The sequence below is a fragment of the Cynocephalus volans genome, chromosome 13, assembly GCF_027409185.1.
Source record: "Cynocephalus volans isolate mCynVol1 chromosome 13, mCynVol1.pri, whole genome shotgun sequence".
In the NCBI taxonomy this organism is placed as follows: Eukaryota; Metazoa; Chordata; class Mammalia; order Dermoptera; family Cynocephalidae; genus Cynocephalus; species Cynocephalus volans.
Genome location: NC_084472.1, coordinates 28,257,848 through 28,270,601, shown reverse-complemented (window position 1 = coordinate 28,270,601; position 12,754 = coordinate 28,257,848). Strand labels below are relative to the sequence as shown.

Sequence of the window (12,754 nt, the reverse complement as noted above, 5' to 3'; positions counted from 1 at the left end):
AAATAAAGTCAATATTTTTTCTTATGAAAAAGCTTATCTATAAGACACACAAGACTATTAATGATATTTAACTCATCCACAAAACTTCAAAACACAATTTCATCAAAATGATCTCTGCTACAATTTTCCTTTAAAGAACTTCTCAAATCCCAAAATAGTTTAACATATTAGACATATTAACCTTTGAAACTACTGAAGTTATTGCTTTAAACTGGAAAAAAACTATGGTCAAAAGTCTCTTTTTAAAAAAGAGTTCTTATACAGCTTTTCTTAAAATTATACTCATATAATTGCAGAGAAAATATTCAAGCACATAGTAAACATCACTCTTCAGAATGACAGAACAAAGGCATATATATTCATTAAGATGTATGGCTTTTTTTGTGATTGTTATTACTATTCATAAATAAAGTCATTAAAGTTTGACTGAAAAAGGTTTTTACAAAACTCCACTTCCGAAATTAACATTTTTATTAAATCAAGTTAAAAAAAAGTTCACTGTAGAAAAGTCAACAAGGGTTTTAACAAAACCAAAATATACCTTTGTATACAATGTATGTATATATTAGCAGCAAACTACTTCTGAGATTTTATGTTCTTTTAGTTATTTTAAAGAAAAGCATAAACAATGCATATTAGTATGGAATGTAACCTAATCCACTCTTCGTCCTTTAGTCTGTGATTTGGGCCTCCTACAAATTCTCAAAGTGAACACTAAGAACAAACCCAATTTTAACCAAAAAGTAGTGAAACAGAGTGGCTGGTAGAATCTGTCTCATTACATCATAGTCATACATTATCTTTGAGAACAAATGAGCACCATATAAACAGGTAATTGTGTGTGTAAACTCAATTCTTAAGGTGTAATAGCAGCCAACTAGACCACTTAGTACATGACTGTCACTTTTTAAAAATTTGGTGATATACAAAATTTTAATCAAATCAGATAAACACTTCAATTCCCTATTGCTAGTCCATTTTTAAAATACTTAGTAGAAATTATGTATATAAACTGGCAAACAGCATGTATACATATATGCATGAATACATATACACACATAAAAGTGTATGTATACATACATATACATCTTTACCTTTAAATGAATTTCTAAACTGAGATGAAGACAAATCTCTCATTTAAACACATCTGTAAAATATATCACCAACTTAAAGTTTCTAATACAAGTTTCATCTTAGCTAATTAGAAATACTGGCTATTGAAAATTCTGAGGCCAAAGAGCTGTTATCCAGCTTAGTATATTTCAGGCTTACAAATTAGTCAAACAAGATAGAAATTACTAAATGCCCACAAAAGAAAAATTTGTCTCTTGATATTTCCTTCTAATAGCAAAAAGAAAATATCTTTACAATGAGCTTTCACTTTTTAAAGAGTTAAAATTATTAAAGAAATCTCACTAGTATTCAAAAATACTAAATGTTATATAAATACTATTTTCTTATAGTTGAATTCTTCAGCTAGAATCTGTATTTTAAAAATTTCCTTTGGATTGTTCCATTTAGCACTTCAAGTTTCCATTTTGCATTTCTGGTAACTGGCTCAGATTTGTTAAGTTTATATCACTCACATCTTTCAGAATTTGCTAATGTGTGTTACCTGTGTACAACAAAGTAAATGGGAGGAAATGCACCAAATCTCAAAAGCAACATAACAAATTCAAGAATATGTATAATTAAAAAAAGATAAAGTACAATAGGGATTCCCTTTTCACCATTACAGTAGTGAAATATAACCCTTTTTATGCTTTTAAAGCGGATGTCATAACTTTCATTTAACTTATCAAGAGGATAAAGTTTTTAGATGGCCCACTTTTATTTTTCAATTAAAAAACTGAAACAGACTGAATTACTTTTATTAATATACACATCAAGTTATTGAAATGGTGACTTCATGTAGTTTTCCCCTTAAAGATGGCACTTGCAGGTACAAAGATGTGTAGATGTCTACAGCCTTCAGATGTTTACTTGAAAAGATTCTTCAACAGCAGTTTGATATTGGGTTTCCTCATCTAGCTGAAGATTCTAAAAATAATAACATTAACATATCATTAGGAAAAACATACTCGGCTACTCAATACTTTGCCCAATACATTACACATCTTGATACACATTACCCATATTCAGGACAGTTTATGTACAACATATAGCATCCTTTAAATACAAGATTTAAACACCCGAACTTTAATAAAAAATTAAGTTCAGCTGTAATTATTTAAGAATAACTAATAAACAATAGAGAGGACCAGCGCAGAATAAAATTTGAGAGTAACAGTCTTATGACAAGTCATTAATCAAAAATAGTTAATTGAAACACAAAAGTATAAGTGACAAATTTTGTGTCATCACTAGAAAAGAATGCCAAATATCTGAAGGCAAGCTGATTTTAAAGAAAATCAAAATTTATTGAATTTAAAGTTAAATGATAGCTTCTTAACCATAATATGAAGCTAAAAATTATAGGTCCACTCAATATTAGTTATAAATTACTCTTCAAACTTTAAAAAAAAAAATGTCCTATGCATCTGCTTTAAAACTTATCAAGGCTTCCACTTGGCAATCTCAAATCATTAAAATTACATATTTTTCTATGGCAAGGTATAACACCAAAAGTGGTTCACAAAAATATTTTCATTTTCCCAAACACAGTTCTCCTGACACAGTAACTTTTCTTACAACAATAGAATAATAATCTACAATTGCCTCACAAAATTGCTAAAGAGCAGACCTGAATTTTAAATAATTTGAACTGTTATTTTGAAATATTAGGCTAAAAAATGCAAATCCCACAAAACTTTTTTTTTTTTTTTTAATTTATCAAGAATGATGTAATTTCAACACCAGTGGGCAGAGAAAAACATAAATTTTGTTCATGTCATTGTGAGAATCTCACATGCCTGTGCTTACCTAAGCTGGAAAACAAATATCAGCTATTCTTTATCAGGAATAATTTTGAATTAAGCAAGGTTTTAATTACAGAAGTTGAAAACACTGCAATTTCACAATTAATAGAAGTTATTACCTATGCGAAAAAATGATAACACATTTGGAAAGTAGAAATGAACACCACATTTTGCTTTGGGAATCCATTTTACATTATGTAACTTCCCTCACTTACTCTGTGTAATAGTCAACCTGGTCTTGCCTGATAATTAAGCTCCCTTGCTTTGATAAAGAATGGGTGTCACATGCTAGATGTGAGAAATCTACTACAGTGGATTGAATAGGCAACTTATACTACATGAGAAATCCATCTTCCTTCACTATGTTTAACCAATTTTATTTCTCTTGTAGATACAATTTTTCCTTAAATCTATACAGTTTTCACATAAATCATCATTTTTTTCATCTGAGGGTTTGCTCTTCCTCTATTAATTCTCTCTCTACTATAGGAGGTGAACAGTAAATTCAACTTTTACTATTCTACAAACTAAAGTTCACCAATATTGTTATTAAAAATTAAATAACATGCTCTATATCCATCCAGTATGATACAATCTCTTGCCTCAAAAACTCAAGTCTAGATTGAAAAAGTTAACTTGAATATTTAAATAGTACTATCTAAATCTTGAAGAATTCACTTACCACAAATTCTCCATAATCAAATTGATGTCTTTGATTTAGATGACTAACAAAATTTCTAGTAATCTGGCTAGGATCTCCCCAAGGAAGAGACACACAAATAGGACATGTCTATAAGAAACAGATTGTTTTAAATAAAAAATAATAAAAATAATCAAATGTTATATAATTATTGAGACTGTTAACGAAAGCTTATGTTACCAAAAACATCTACATGAAAGCATTTCTAAAAGCGAAGTTCCATGACTAGATTATTTCACAATCAAACCTTAGGTAAATGACACTAATCTAACATAATATAATAAGAGTGATCTTAGGCATTCTATTATTTAAATCTCCAATTACACCACTGTTTCAACAGAAATACCACATCCAGCTTTTAATAATACCAATTACAATGATAGTTATCACCAACTGCCTACAACGTACCCAGTATATAATCTCACTTGATCTACACAATAATAGTGATATAATTATTAGCATCACTAATAAGTAAAAATAAATTGTAAAATTCACTTTAAATTGTATCCTTAAAGTTTTAAATGAAGTACCTCTTAAAAACTAAATGAATGACATATTGCAATGATGTAAAAAGGAACTTCAGTAATTGTACTATAGCTAAACTTTATGATATACTGAACATTATGCAGAAATGAATAAAAATCTGGTAATCCACCAAGGTCCAGGGCTCAATCCTTGTACTGGCCAGCCACGAGAGAAAAAAAAATCTGGAATCCAATATAAAACTAAGTGAAATCTCTTAAATATGAGAGAGATTTCCTGGAGACTTTGGCACTGTATTTGTTTATTTACAGTAACTGTGCCCCTTGTAATAAGCAAAGTAGATGGTCTGTCTCTGTAGTTGGTATGCAAGAGTTTAAGGGCATCCTCAAGAGTTGCTGGGGCATATTTTTTCACAATTTTTTCTAGTACGTCCACTAAAACAGCTTAGAACTATCTATAATTACTTATAAAATCTTCCTTCCATTCTTATTTCTGAAGACAGTATTTATATATCGAAATGTTCAGCTATACTGGCCACTAGAAAAAAAACAAAAACAAAAAACTAAAAATGCTGAACTGAAAGGGAAGTATCTCTCTGAGCTCAGTTTCTCCGGTTCCATCTAGATCTAATGATCTAGAACAAAGGTTCCCAAATAACTTCAGTTAAATCACTTATCTGTGAAATTCATGTTTGAAATGAGGAGTTCTAGAACCATAATCACAATGTTGAAACCCTGCACTCTGCTCTACGTCTCTCATTCATCAAAAAGGTCTCACCACTTTTTCTTAAACAATGGCATCAAAAAAATATTTATGTGCGTGGTGCTGATAAAACCAACATCAAGGGTTCAGATGCCCATACCAGCCAGCCATCAAAGGAAAGAAAAAGATACGTATGCATCAAAAAAAAAAGTATGATTCATCTCCTTTATGCAAGGATAAATAAAAATACCTACTGATATTATTCTTACTATTTTTCACCTGCAGCAGATCCATCTGACCAGTCCAGTTGTCTGAATCCTATAGATCAAGAAACTGAGGCCCCAAAAGAATTAGGTATTGCTCAGTAATGAGTTTCCAGTTCATCTTTCATTACTTCACTCTTCTCCAAACCATTCTCCTGCATTACCTCACAACAAGCACCTCTGTTTTCATAATGTGAGTTATTAGAATTTTAAATATCTCATCTTGGTTCACAGTCATCAATCATTTTTTGGCAAAAATCTACCTTACTGATAATACCCTATCCAAATTTAAATCAATGACCTTCCCATATATACATGAAGTGAAATAAATGGAACAGCATGCCTTAATCTAAGCAGAAGACTGCCTTAAACACGTGTACTTACCACAGGAACTACCTGAAATAGGTGATTACTGTTACAGTGATCCAGTAAACGCTGTCTAGTAAAATTTGATTCTTGACACAAGGGACACTTAAAGGTGGGATGCCCAGAAGAACTATAAAACAATTTTAAATAAAGCATACTTAATTCAAAATCATAACATAAAAATGATGTTCTCCTACTTTTTGACCAATCACTATGTTTTTAATAAAAAATTTATAATTATTAGATTATTCAAAGATTCTCTCGTTTTGAAAATACATTTTCAACAAATGATCTAGAACAGAAGTTCCCAAATAATCTCAGTTTACAGTACTCTTAGTGTCTCAATTAATTTTTTCATAGTGTCTCTTGGCCAGAACAAAAACAAAAACCTAGCCATTCCATTTATTAAGTAGTTAGGTCCAAACTTTAGAGTCGTTCGTATGATGCCAACAGCTGTCATTGTGTGTCCCTTGAAAAACTTAAATATCCTATGGTGACCCATCATTTGAAAACTCTGTATCTGGGATCTTAAAACTTTCAAAAGGCTTCCATCAATATCGTATCTTTAATCTATCCCAGGCCCCAGGAATCTAACATACAAAATTTATAGGAAAAAACAGAAAACTGACCACCAGTATAAAGCACTTCAAAACATTTTGAGAATCATACATTACTGGGTTGTAATACCTCTGAATTTCAGCAACAGACAACTGACATTAACAACTGCCTGAATCATGCATGGAAGAAACCTGACCACAGTGAAAGAGAATAACTAAACTCTTCTAATATGATTCTTAAAAGCAGTTAACTACATCATTTATTTCTGAACTGCTAACTGCACAGTATGTCTGGTGATTTAACTGAATAAAAAAAGTTTAAATTAAAGCTATATTGTTATTTGATAAAGTGATAAATATTATTTACTATAAGTAGGATTTTTCAAAAGCTTACCTGGTATTTTCTTGATAAGTTTCTGTGTTATCAGATGTGGATGTTTCACTCCTATTACTTAAGAAGCACAAGGAGGAAAAAGTTAATACCCCAAGTAAGAAAGCACATTAAAGGTACATTAACCTGAACTTTTAATAAAGAAGACTACTATGAATGTGTTTTAAGTCTAAACTTCAAATAGTTCTGAACTATGAAATAATTATGGCATTAATTACTTTTCAAATAAATTAAGATAAGACTGCTTATTAGGTTCTTATTCATGTCCTTTAAGATTAATTTATGCACAATTACAAAAGTTTAGAATAAAAAACATAGAATTTCACAGAATTATCTTAAATCCTGTATCTCCACCTCTACCTAGACTATTTTTAATACACTCAAGAATTTGTGAACCTTTTACTTGTAACTAGGATATGGGTTAAGGTTGTAGCCTCCAAAGTGGAGGTTTAAGAAAATATTTAAATGTTAATGTTTACATTTTACCCCCAAAAAGGAAAAGAAACTAGGCTTCACTAACATTTGGTATACAGAAGAACTTGACATCTTGTACCCTATGCCAGAGTCATGTGTCATAGAGAATATTAGACGAATTGAGGGAAGAGTTGGGATTCCATACAGAGACTATCAATTGTGTGCTACAGAATTTTATCAATGTGGCCAATTTTATAAAAACAAGGTCCTTCAATAGTAGAAATCTTAAAATAGTAATGAGATAGGTAGTGGCCAAGAAAATTTTGCCAGAGGTTTGTTCTATGTCTCAATGCTGAAGTTTAAGAAGTTGTTGAGGGCTGGCTAGTTAGTTCATTTGGTTAGAGTGCAGCGTTATAACACCAAGGTCCAGGGTTCAGATCCCCATACTAACCAGCCAACAACAAAAAAATAAAAATAAAAAGTTGTTGAACTTAAAAAAAACCTGGTTATTCATTTTTCTTTTATAAAAAGACAAGCAGTAGAATGTCATCTACCTAGCAGACAGTATTTTCAATTTTTTTGCTTATTTTCATAATAAAGCTACATACAATAGTGTGTACGTAATGAAAAAGCACCCTTCCATTGACAGTCAGTTCCCTTCTGTGAAGATAACAATATTCTCTCTCCACAAGTAGCCCATAGCCCGTGCATGGGCAAGCAAGCAAACTTCGCTGTTTAGATACATACCCAAACAGACTTTTTTTTTTTTTTTTTTTTGTCTTTTTGTGACCGGTAAGGGGATCGTAACCCTTGGTGTGGTGTCGCCCGCACCGCGCTCAGCCAGTGAGCGCACCAGTCATTCCTATATAGGATCCGAACCCCGCAGCGGGAGCGCCGCTGCCAAGCGCTGCACTCTTCCCGAGTGCGCCACAGGGCCGGCCCCAAATAGACTATTAAACCACTATTTTGCACTTCTCTAGGAGCTACTAATCTGTCTGTTCAGGTAAAGTTGGCATTTTAACAACATGGAGACTAAAAAACTGCTTTTTGAAATAACCATACTATAGAAAACGTGTTCACTAAAGATATGTCAGGTGATTTTGTTACCAAAAACAGTACGTCACCTATTTTTTTAAAAACTCATATCTATACATTTAAACTTGGTAGATTTTTCTAACCAGTTTTAAAAATCTTCCAAATAAATACAACCACTGGGTTTTGAATCTGCCCTTTAAAAATAATGTAACAAGTTCTGACTGGTTTGTAAGAACTATAACATCAGAGAAGATAAAAATATCAACAAAAGCCCTTTTGATATTTAGTGAATGGGATTGAAAAATGTAGTAATCTCAATTTATAGGCATACTTCTTTTTTTTGTGAGGCAGGTATCTTTTACAGCCATAACAGTCATCAAAACCAAGTATCAAAATAAAGTGAACTCAGATCCAAATCTTTTAATTACTGTGTAAACAGTGTTAAACCAAGACTTAAAAAAAAAATTTTTTTTAACACCAAAGTCAAGGGTTCAGATCTACCAGCCAGCAGCCAAAATATAAAGATATAAGAAATTTTAAAGCATAGTGAATATTTTTTTCCAGTAAAAAAAATTAATAAATTTTTAGGAATAAAAATATTTTACACTTTAAATTAAATAAAGCAAAACTCACTTTAAAAGTAACTTTTTCATCTTTATCTCACTGAATTAAATTTTACATGTTTTATAATGTACATAAAGTATCAGTACTATAAAATACATGCATAGTTTTTAAATCAACACACAAATACTGGGAGTACACGCTCAATTCTTTTACTGATGGGGTAATGCAATCACAAAACTTCTGATTATTTTAATATCAAAGTTAATACCCTTTTTAAATGCTTTCTCCCTTCAATCTCCTATTACAACTCTCATTATCATCATTCTAGTCCTTTCTAGTCAGCCTTGTATCATGCCCAAGCTACTATTTACATTTTGCATTTACCCCAGAAATACATGAATGGATCCAATAGTAGAAAATCTATTACTTGACACCATTTTATCAAATTAAAATATATATATATATGATCATTTTATCTGATGAAGAAAAACCACTCAATAAACTTCAGCTTCCATAATGGAAAACAAAATCTCTGATCATGCATAATGCTTTTTTAAAACACAAATGCCTAGACTCTAGATACCAGAATATCTGAGAATCAAGCCATATATATATTTTCCTGATTTGAGCAGAACGATTTCATAGGAAAATCTTAAATTCAGGGTGATATCATCATAGAACAGATAGACATATAAATCCACATACAATTTTTTAAAACTTACTTTAAAACTCTAATAAACAGTATGCTAAAAATCTATAGTACACATCATACTTAATAGTAAAATTTTACACACATTCCCAGTAAAATCAGGAACAAGAAAAAAGTACCTGCCATTTAACACTGGACAGAGATCCTATTTAATGCAATAAACCAAATATAATAGAAAGAATTAAATTAAAAAGGAAAAAAAAAACTGTATGGAAAAATAAAATAATTTTCCACATAATAAATCTAAAAGAATCTACAGGTAGATTATTAGAACTATTGCAACTAATAAGTCACCAAAGTTGCTGGACACAACAACTACGAATTAGTATTCATAGTATTCCTACTCAAAAAGTTCATGAAAAGATTTGTATTATCTTTCAGTTTTATTTTTCCACAAACTTTTTGAAGTACCCACATATAATATATACTTTTGTATGTCTAAAGACACTGAAATAAGACTAGCCAAAGACTGAGCAAAGATATTTGCAATACATGCAACAAAAGATTAACATCCAGAATATATAAAGAATGCCTATAAATAAGAAAAAGAACATTTTAACACGTACCAGATTCCTTAATATTTATTTAGCCACTTAAAATGTTTAAACAACTTGGAGAGAAATCTATTAGGAACAACAAAAGACTGCTTGCAATTTTCATTTTTTCAGCCTTTATGAAGAGCTGTATTTGAACTAAATTGTATGAGCCCACTGATACCTAGTTATAAATGTTTACAAATAGTCAGGGTTAGTAGGAATAGCCTGTAAATAGACCAAATAATTTCCAAGGAGGATAAAATAGAAATATGTTCTGATATCTTAGTGAATACATGCATTTTCCCTCTTACTTCCTCTCCACTTCCAGTGACTAAAAGAAAACAGAAAGATACACAGTCTTATGTTAGCAGCAGAATTTTATGGTTATGAACTAGAAATGGCATTCAACTAGCACTGCTATCTAATTATTATGAGATACTACCCCACACCAATGCAATAATTTTGCTAAACATCCTTCAACATTTACTAGTTTATGGTAAATTAGTCCTACTCTAATATATTGCTACATTAATTTTGGATGGCTCTTGTAGTGGGCTGAATTATGTCCCCCCAAAGCTCCCTGAAGCTTGAATTGTGTCCTCCCAAGTTTTACGTATTAGAAACTTGGCCCCAACTGTGACTGTTAAGAGGGTGGGAAATCCTATTATGGTGATCGAAAGGTGGAGCCTTGAAGAGGTGATTGGATTGTAGGACCGTGCAGTAGTGAATGGATTAAAAATGGTGATCAGGAACATGGTTCCGAGGGCTTTCAAGAAAGAGGAGAGTCTGTCTGTCTCTCTCTCTGCTCTCTCTGCTTCCACCATCATGCAACATGAGACCCCTGGGTTGCTGACACCATCACCGGATGGACTTTGGACTTCCCAGCCTCAGAAACTGTAAGCAATAAATTTTATTTTCTTTATAAATCACCCAGTTCAAAGTACTTTGTTATAAGCAACAAAAACGGACTAATACAGCTCTCAAGCTGGAAGTTACGCTGTTTTCAGATATATAGAAAAAAGGATTATATCTGTTTTACCCATCCCTTCAATAACATGTACAGTACGCCCAGCACTTTTGAATGTATATTGAATTAACAAAATAATCTATGGATTTATTTTACTTTTTTTTTTTTTTTTTTTTACTACTGAGATAGGTGCATGCAAATACCATTTTAAAAATTTCCATAATCATGCTCTATTCAAGCTCAGAGTTTAAAATTCCCCATTTTTACTTATGAAGGAATACTGTGAACCGTACTTTGAGAAAACACATGCTCTACTCTGAGTGGCTCCTTGACCTACTTTGCTACAGAGGTATGGTCACAAGTGTCTTTATTAAAGTAATGATGTTCACAGGATGCTGCCAAACCCTGCTCAGCGATTAACTACATGAACCTGCTCTTAATCAGCAATGTAGAATATTATCTGCTCCCCAGTACTTGCTGGAGAATAGAACCTTAGATTTTCTAAACAGAAATGTTTATCAAAAGCTTAACTACTAGAAATAATCTTTGTGAAGAACTGTCTGAAGGTATAGCTTCTGTCTATTCTAAACCATCTAGGCAAAGCCAGAAAATAAGCAAAAAATCCCTGGAAGAGAAAAGCCTTATATAAATTGTAATAAGGCATCATGATAGCTTACACTAAAGGTCTTTAAAGTACAGTGCTATGTAACTTGCTTTACTGCATTCATTTCTTCTCTTGAGGACTATGGGCAAAATCACTTTTCAGTATCATTTCTTCTAACATTAAGAACAGCTGTGTTTCTCATTAGCAACTATTTTGTTTACAATATTATAGACACTGATAACCGTTATTGGATGTTTTCTTTGTATCAGCTACTTGGAAGCTCTGAAACATACTGTATTACAATGTTTTTGGCTACTAAAATCCTTATGTGCTATATATCTGTATTTTTCTTTTTTTTTTTTTTTTTACCATGCTCAGTGTATATCAACAGGTTCCCTTGCTCTGTTTCCCCTGGGTTCAGCCTAGCAGGAGATTTGGAAGGAGAAACAAAGAGAATTGTCAAGATACTTACTTCTTAGACATCTTCCCTGCAAAGTTGCCTTGACTGGCTGTATCCCTCTTCCCTTCCCTCTCCATACAGCTTTCTTTTTCCAGGTTCTATTATTTACTTCCTTCCCTCCTCTGCTTTCAGCAGACCCAGAATACATCATTATTCCTGTGGCTTCCTATATCCTAGTCATGTAGTGTACCCAATACACTATTCTTTGAAAATCCCCTTTACTAAATTTGCAAATTGCCTATTGCCTAATTAGAGCACACTATTTCCTGCCAAGATCCTGACTATACTGTGGCATAATACCTTATATTTCCTATCATTTTTGAAAAAAAAAAAACTTCCTTTCCTTCCTTCACCAATTTCCTTACTGACTAAAGATTCATATACAAATTCTTCTAATTGCAGAACTTTGCATAGAATACAGAAATGAATAAGACTAAGAAGCCTTTCCAGGTAAGGAGATAGACAAGTGAACAAACATAATAAAATTTAGAGAGTCTAACAGAAGCGCAAAGAACACTTCTACCAATAGGAAGATATTTTAGGGGTCAGGAGAGATTTCACAGAGTAGCTAACACTGGGCCTGTGTCTTTAAAGAGAAAAAAAAGGTCCACCAACTGTAGGGTTGGGGTGGTGAGAAAAAAGGATTATTGGTAAAAGTATAGTGAGGGAGTGATGATGAATAAGAATTTACTACTGGACTGGCAGGCTAGCCCACTTGGGAGAGCGTACTGCTGGTTGTATCAAGGTTTCAGGTTCACATCCCTATATCAGCCAGCCGCCAAAAAAAAAAAAAAACAACTAACATTTACCAAGCAAGGTACTATTCAATTTGCTTTACCTGTATGAGGGTATTTCCAAAAGTTTATGGAAAGATTCGTATTATCCTTTAGTTCCATTTTTCCACAAACTTTTAAAAGTACCATTGGATTAGCTCATTTATTAACTCCCAACTCAATAAACTGCTAATATTATCATCACCTCCCCTGCCTTTTTACAAACAGATGAGAAAACTGAGGCATAGTTTCCTGCCAAAGTCATACAAGTAAGTGACAGAGCTGGGATTTGAACCCAGCACTCTGGCTTCG

At 32.2% G+C, this 12,754-nt stretch overlaps 1 protein-coding gene across 3 annotated transcripts in view; it reads right to left on the bottom strand.

Annotated features, from left to right (window-relative positions):
- Positions 1–1,855: 1,855 nt before the first annotated feature.
- RNF138 (ring finger protein 138) overlaps positions 1,856–12,754 on the bottom strand; it is a 51,192-nt gene continuing 40,293 nt past the window's right edge. For 2 of the 3 annotated variants that reach the window (XM_063077321.1, XM_063077323.1), the window contains 4 exons: positions 6,384–6,440; positions 5,451–5,562; positions 3,601–3,708; positions 1,856–2,040 (listed from right to left, as the gene is read on the bottom strand). In XM_063077321.1, coding sequence (XP_062933391.1) covers positions 1,972–2,040; positions 3,601–3,708; positions 5,451–5,562; positions 6,384–6,440 — 346 coding nt within the window. In that variant the 3' untranslated portion in view covers positions 1,856–1,971. The remainder of the gene's footprint in view (positions 2,041–3,600; positions 3,709–5,450; positions 5,563–6,383; positions 6,441–12,754) is intronic. The other variant, XM_063077322.1, reaches the window with a different exon arrangement.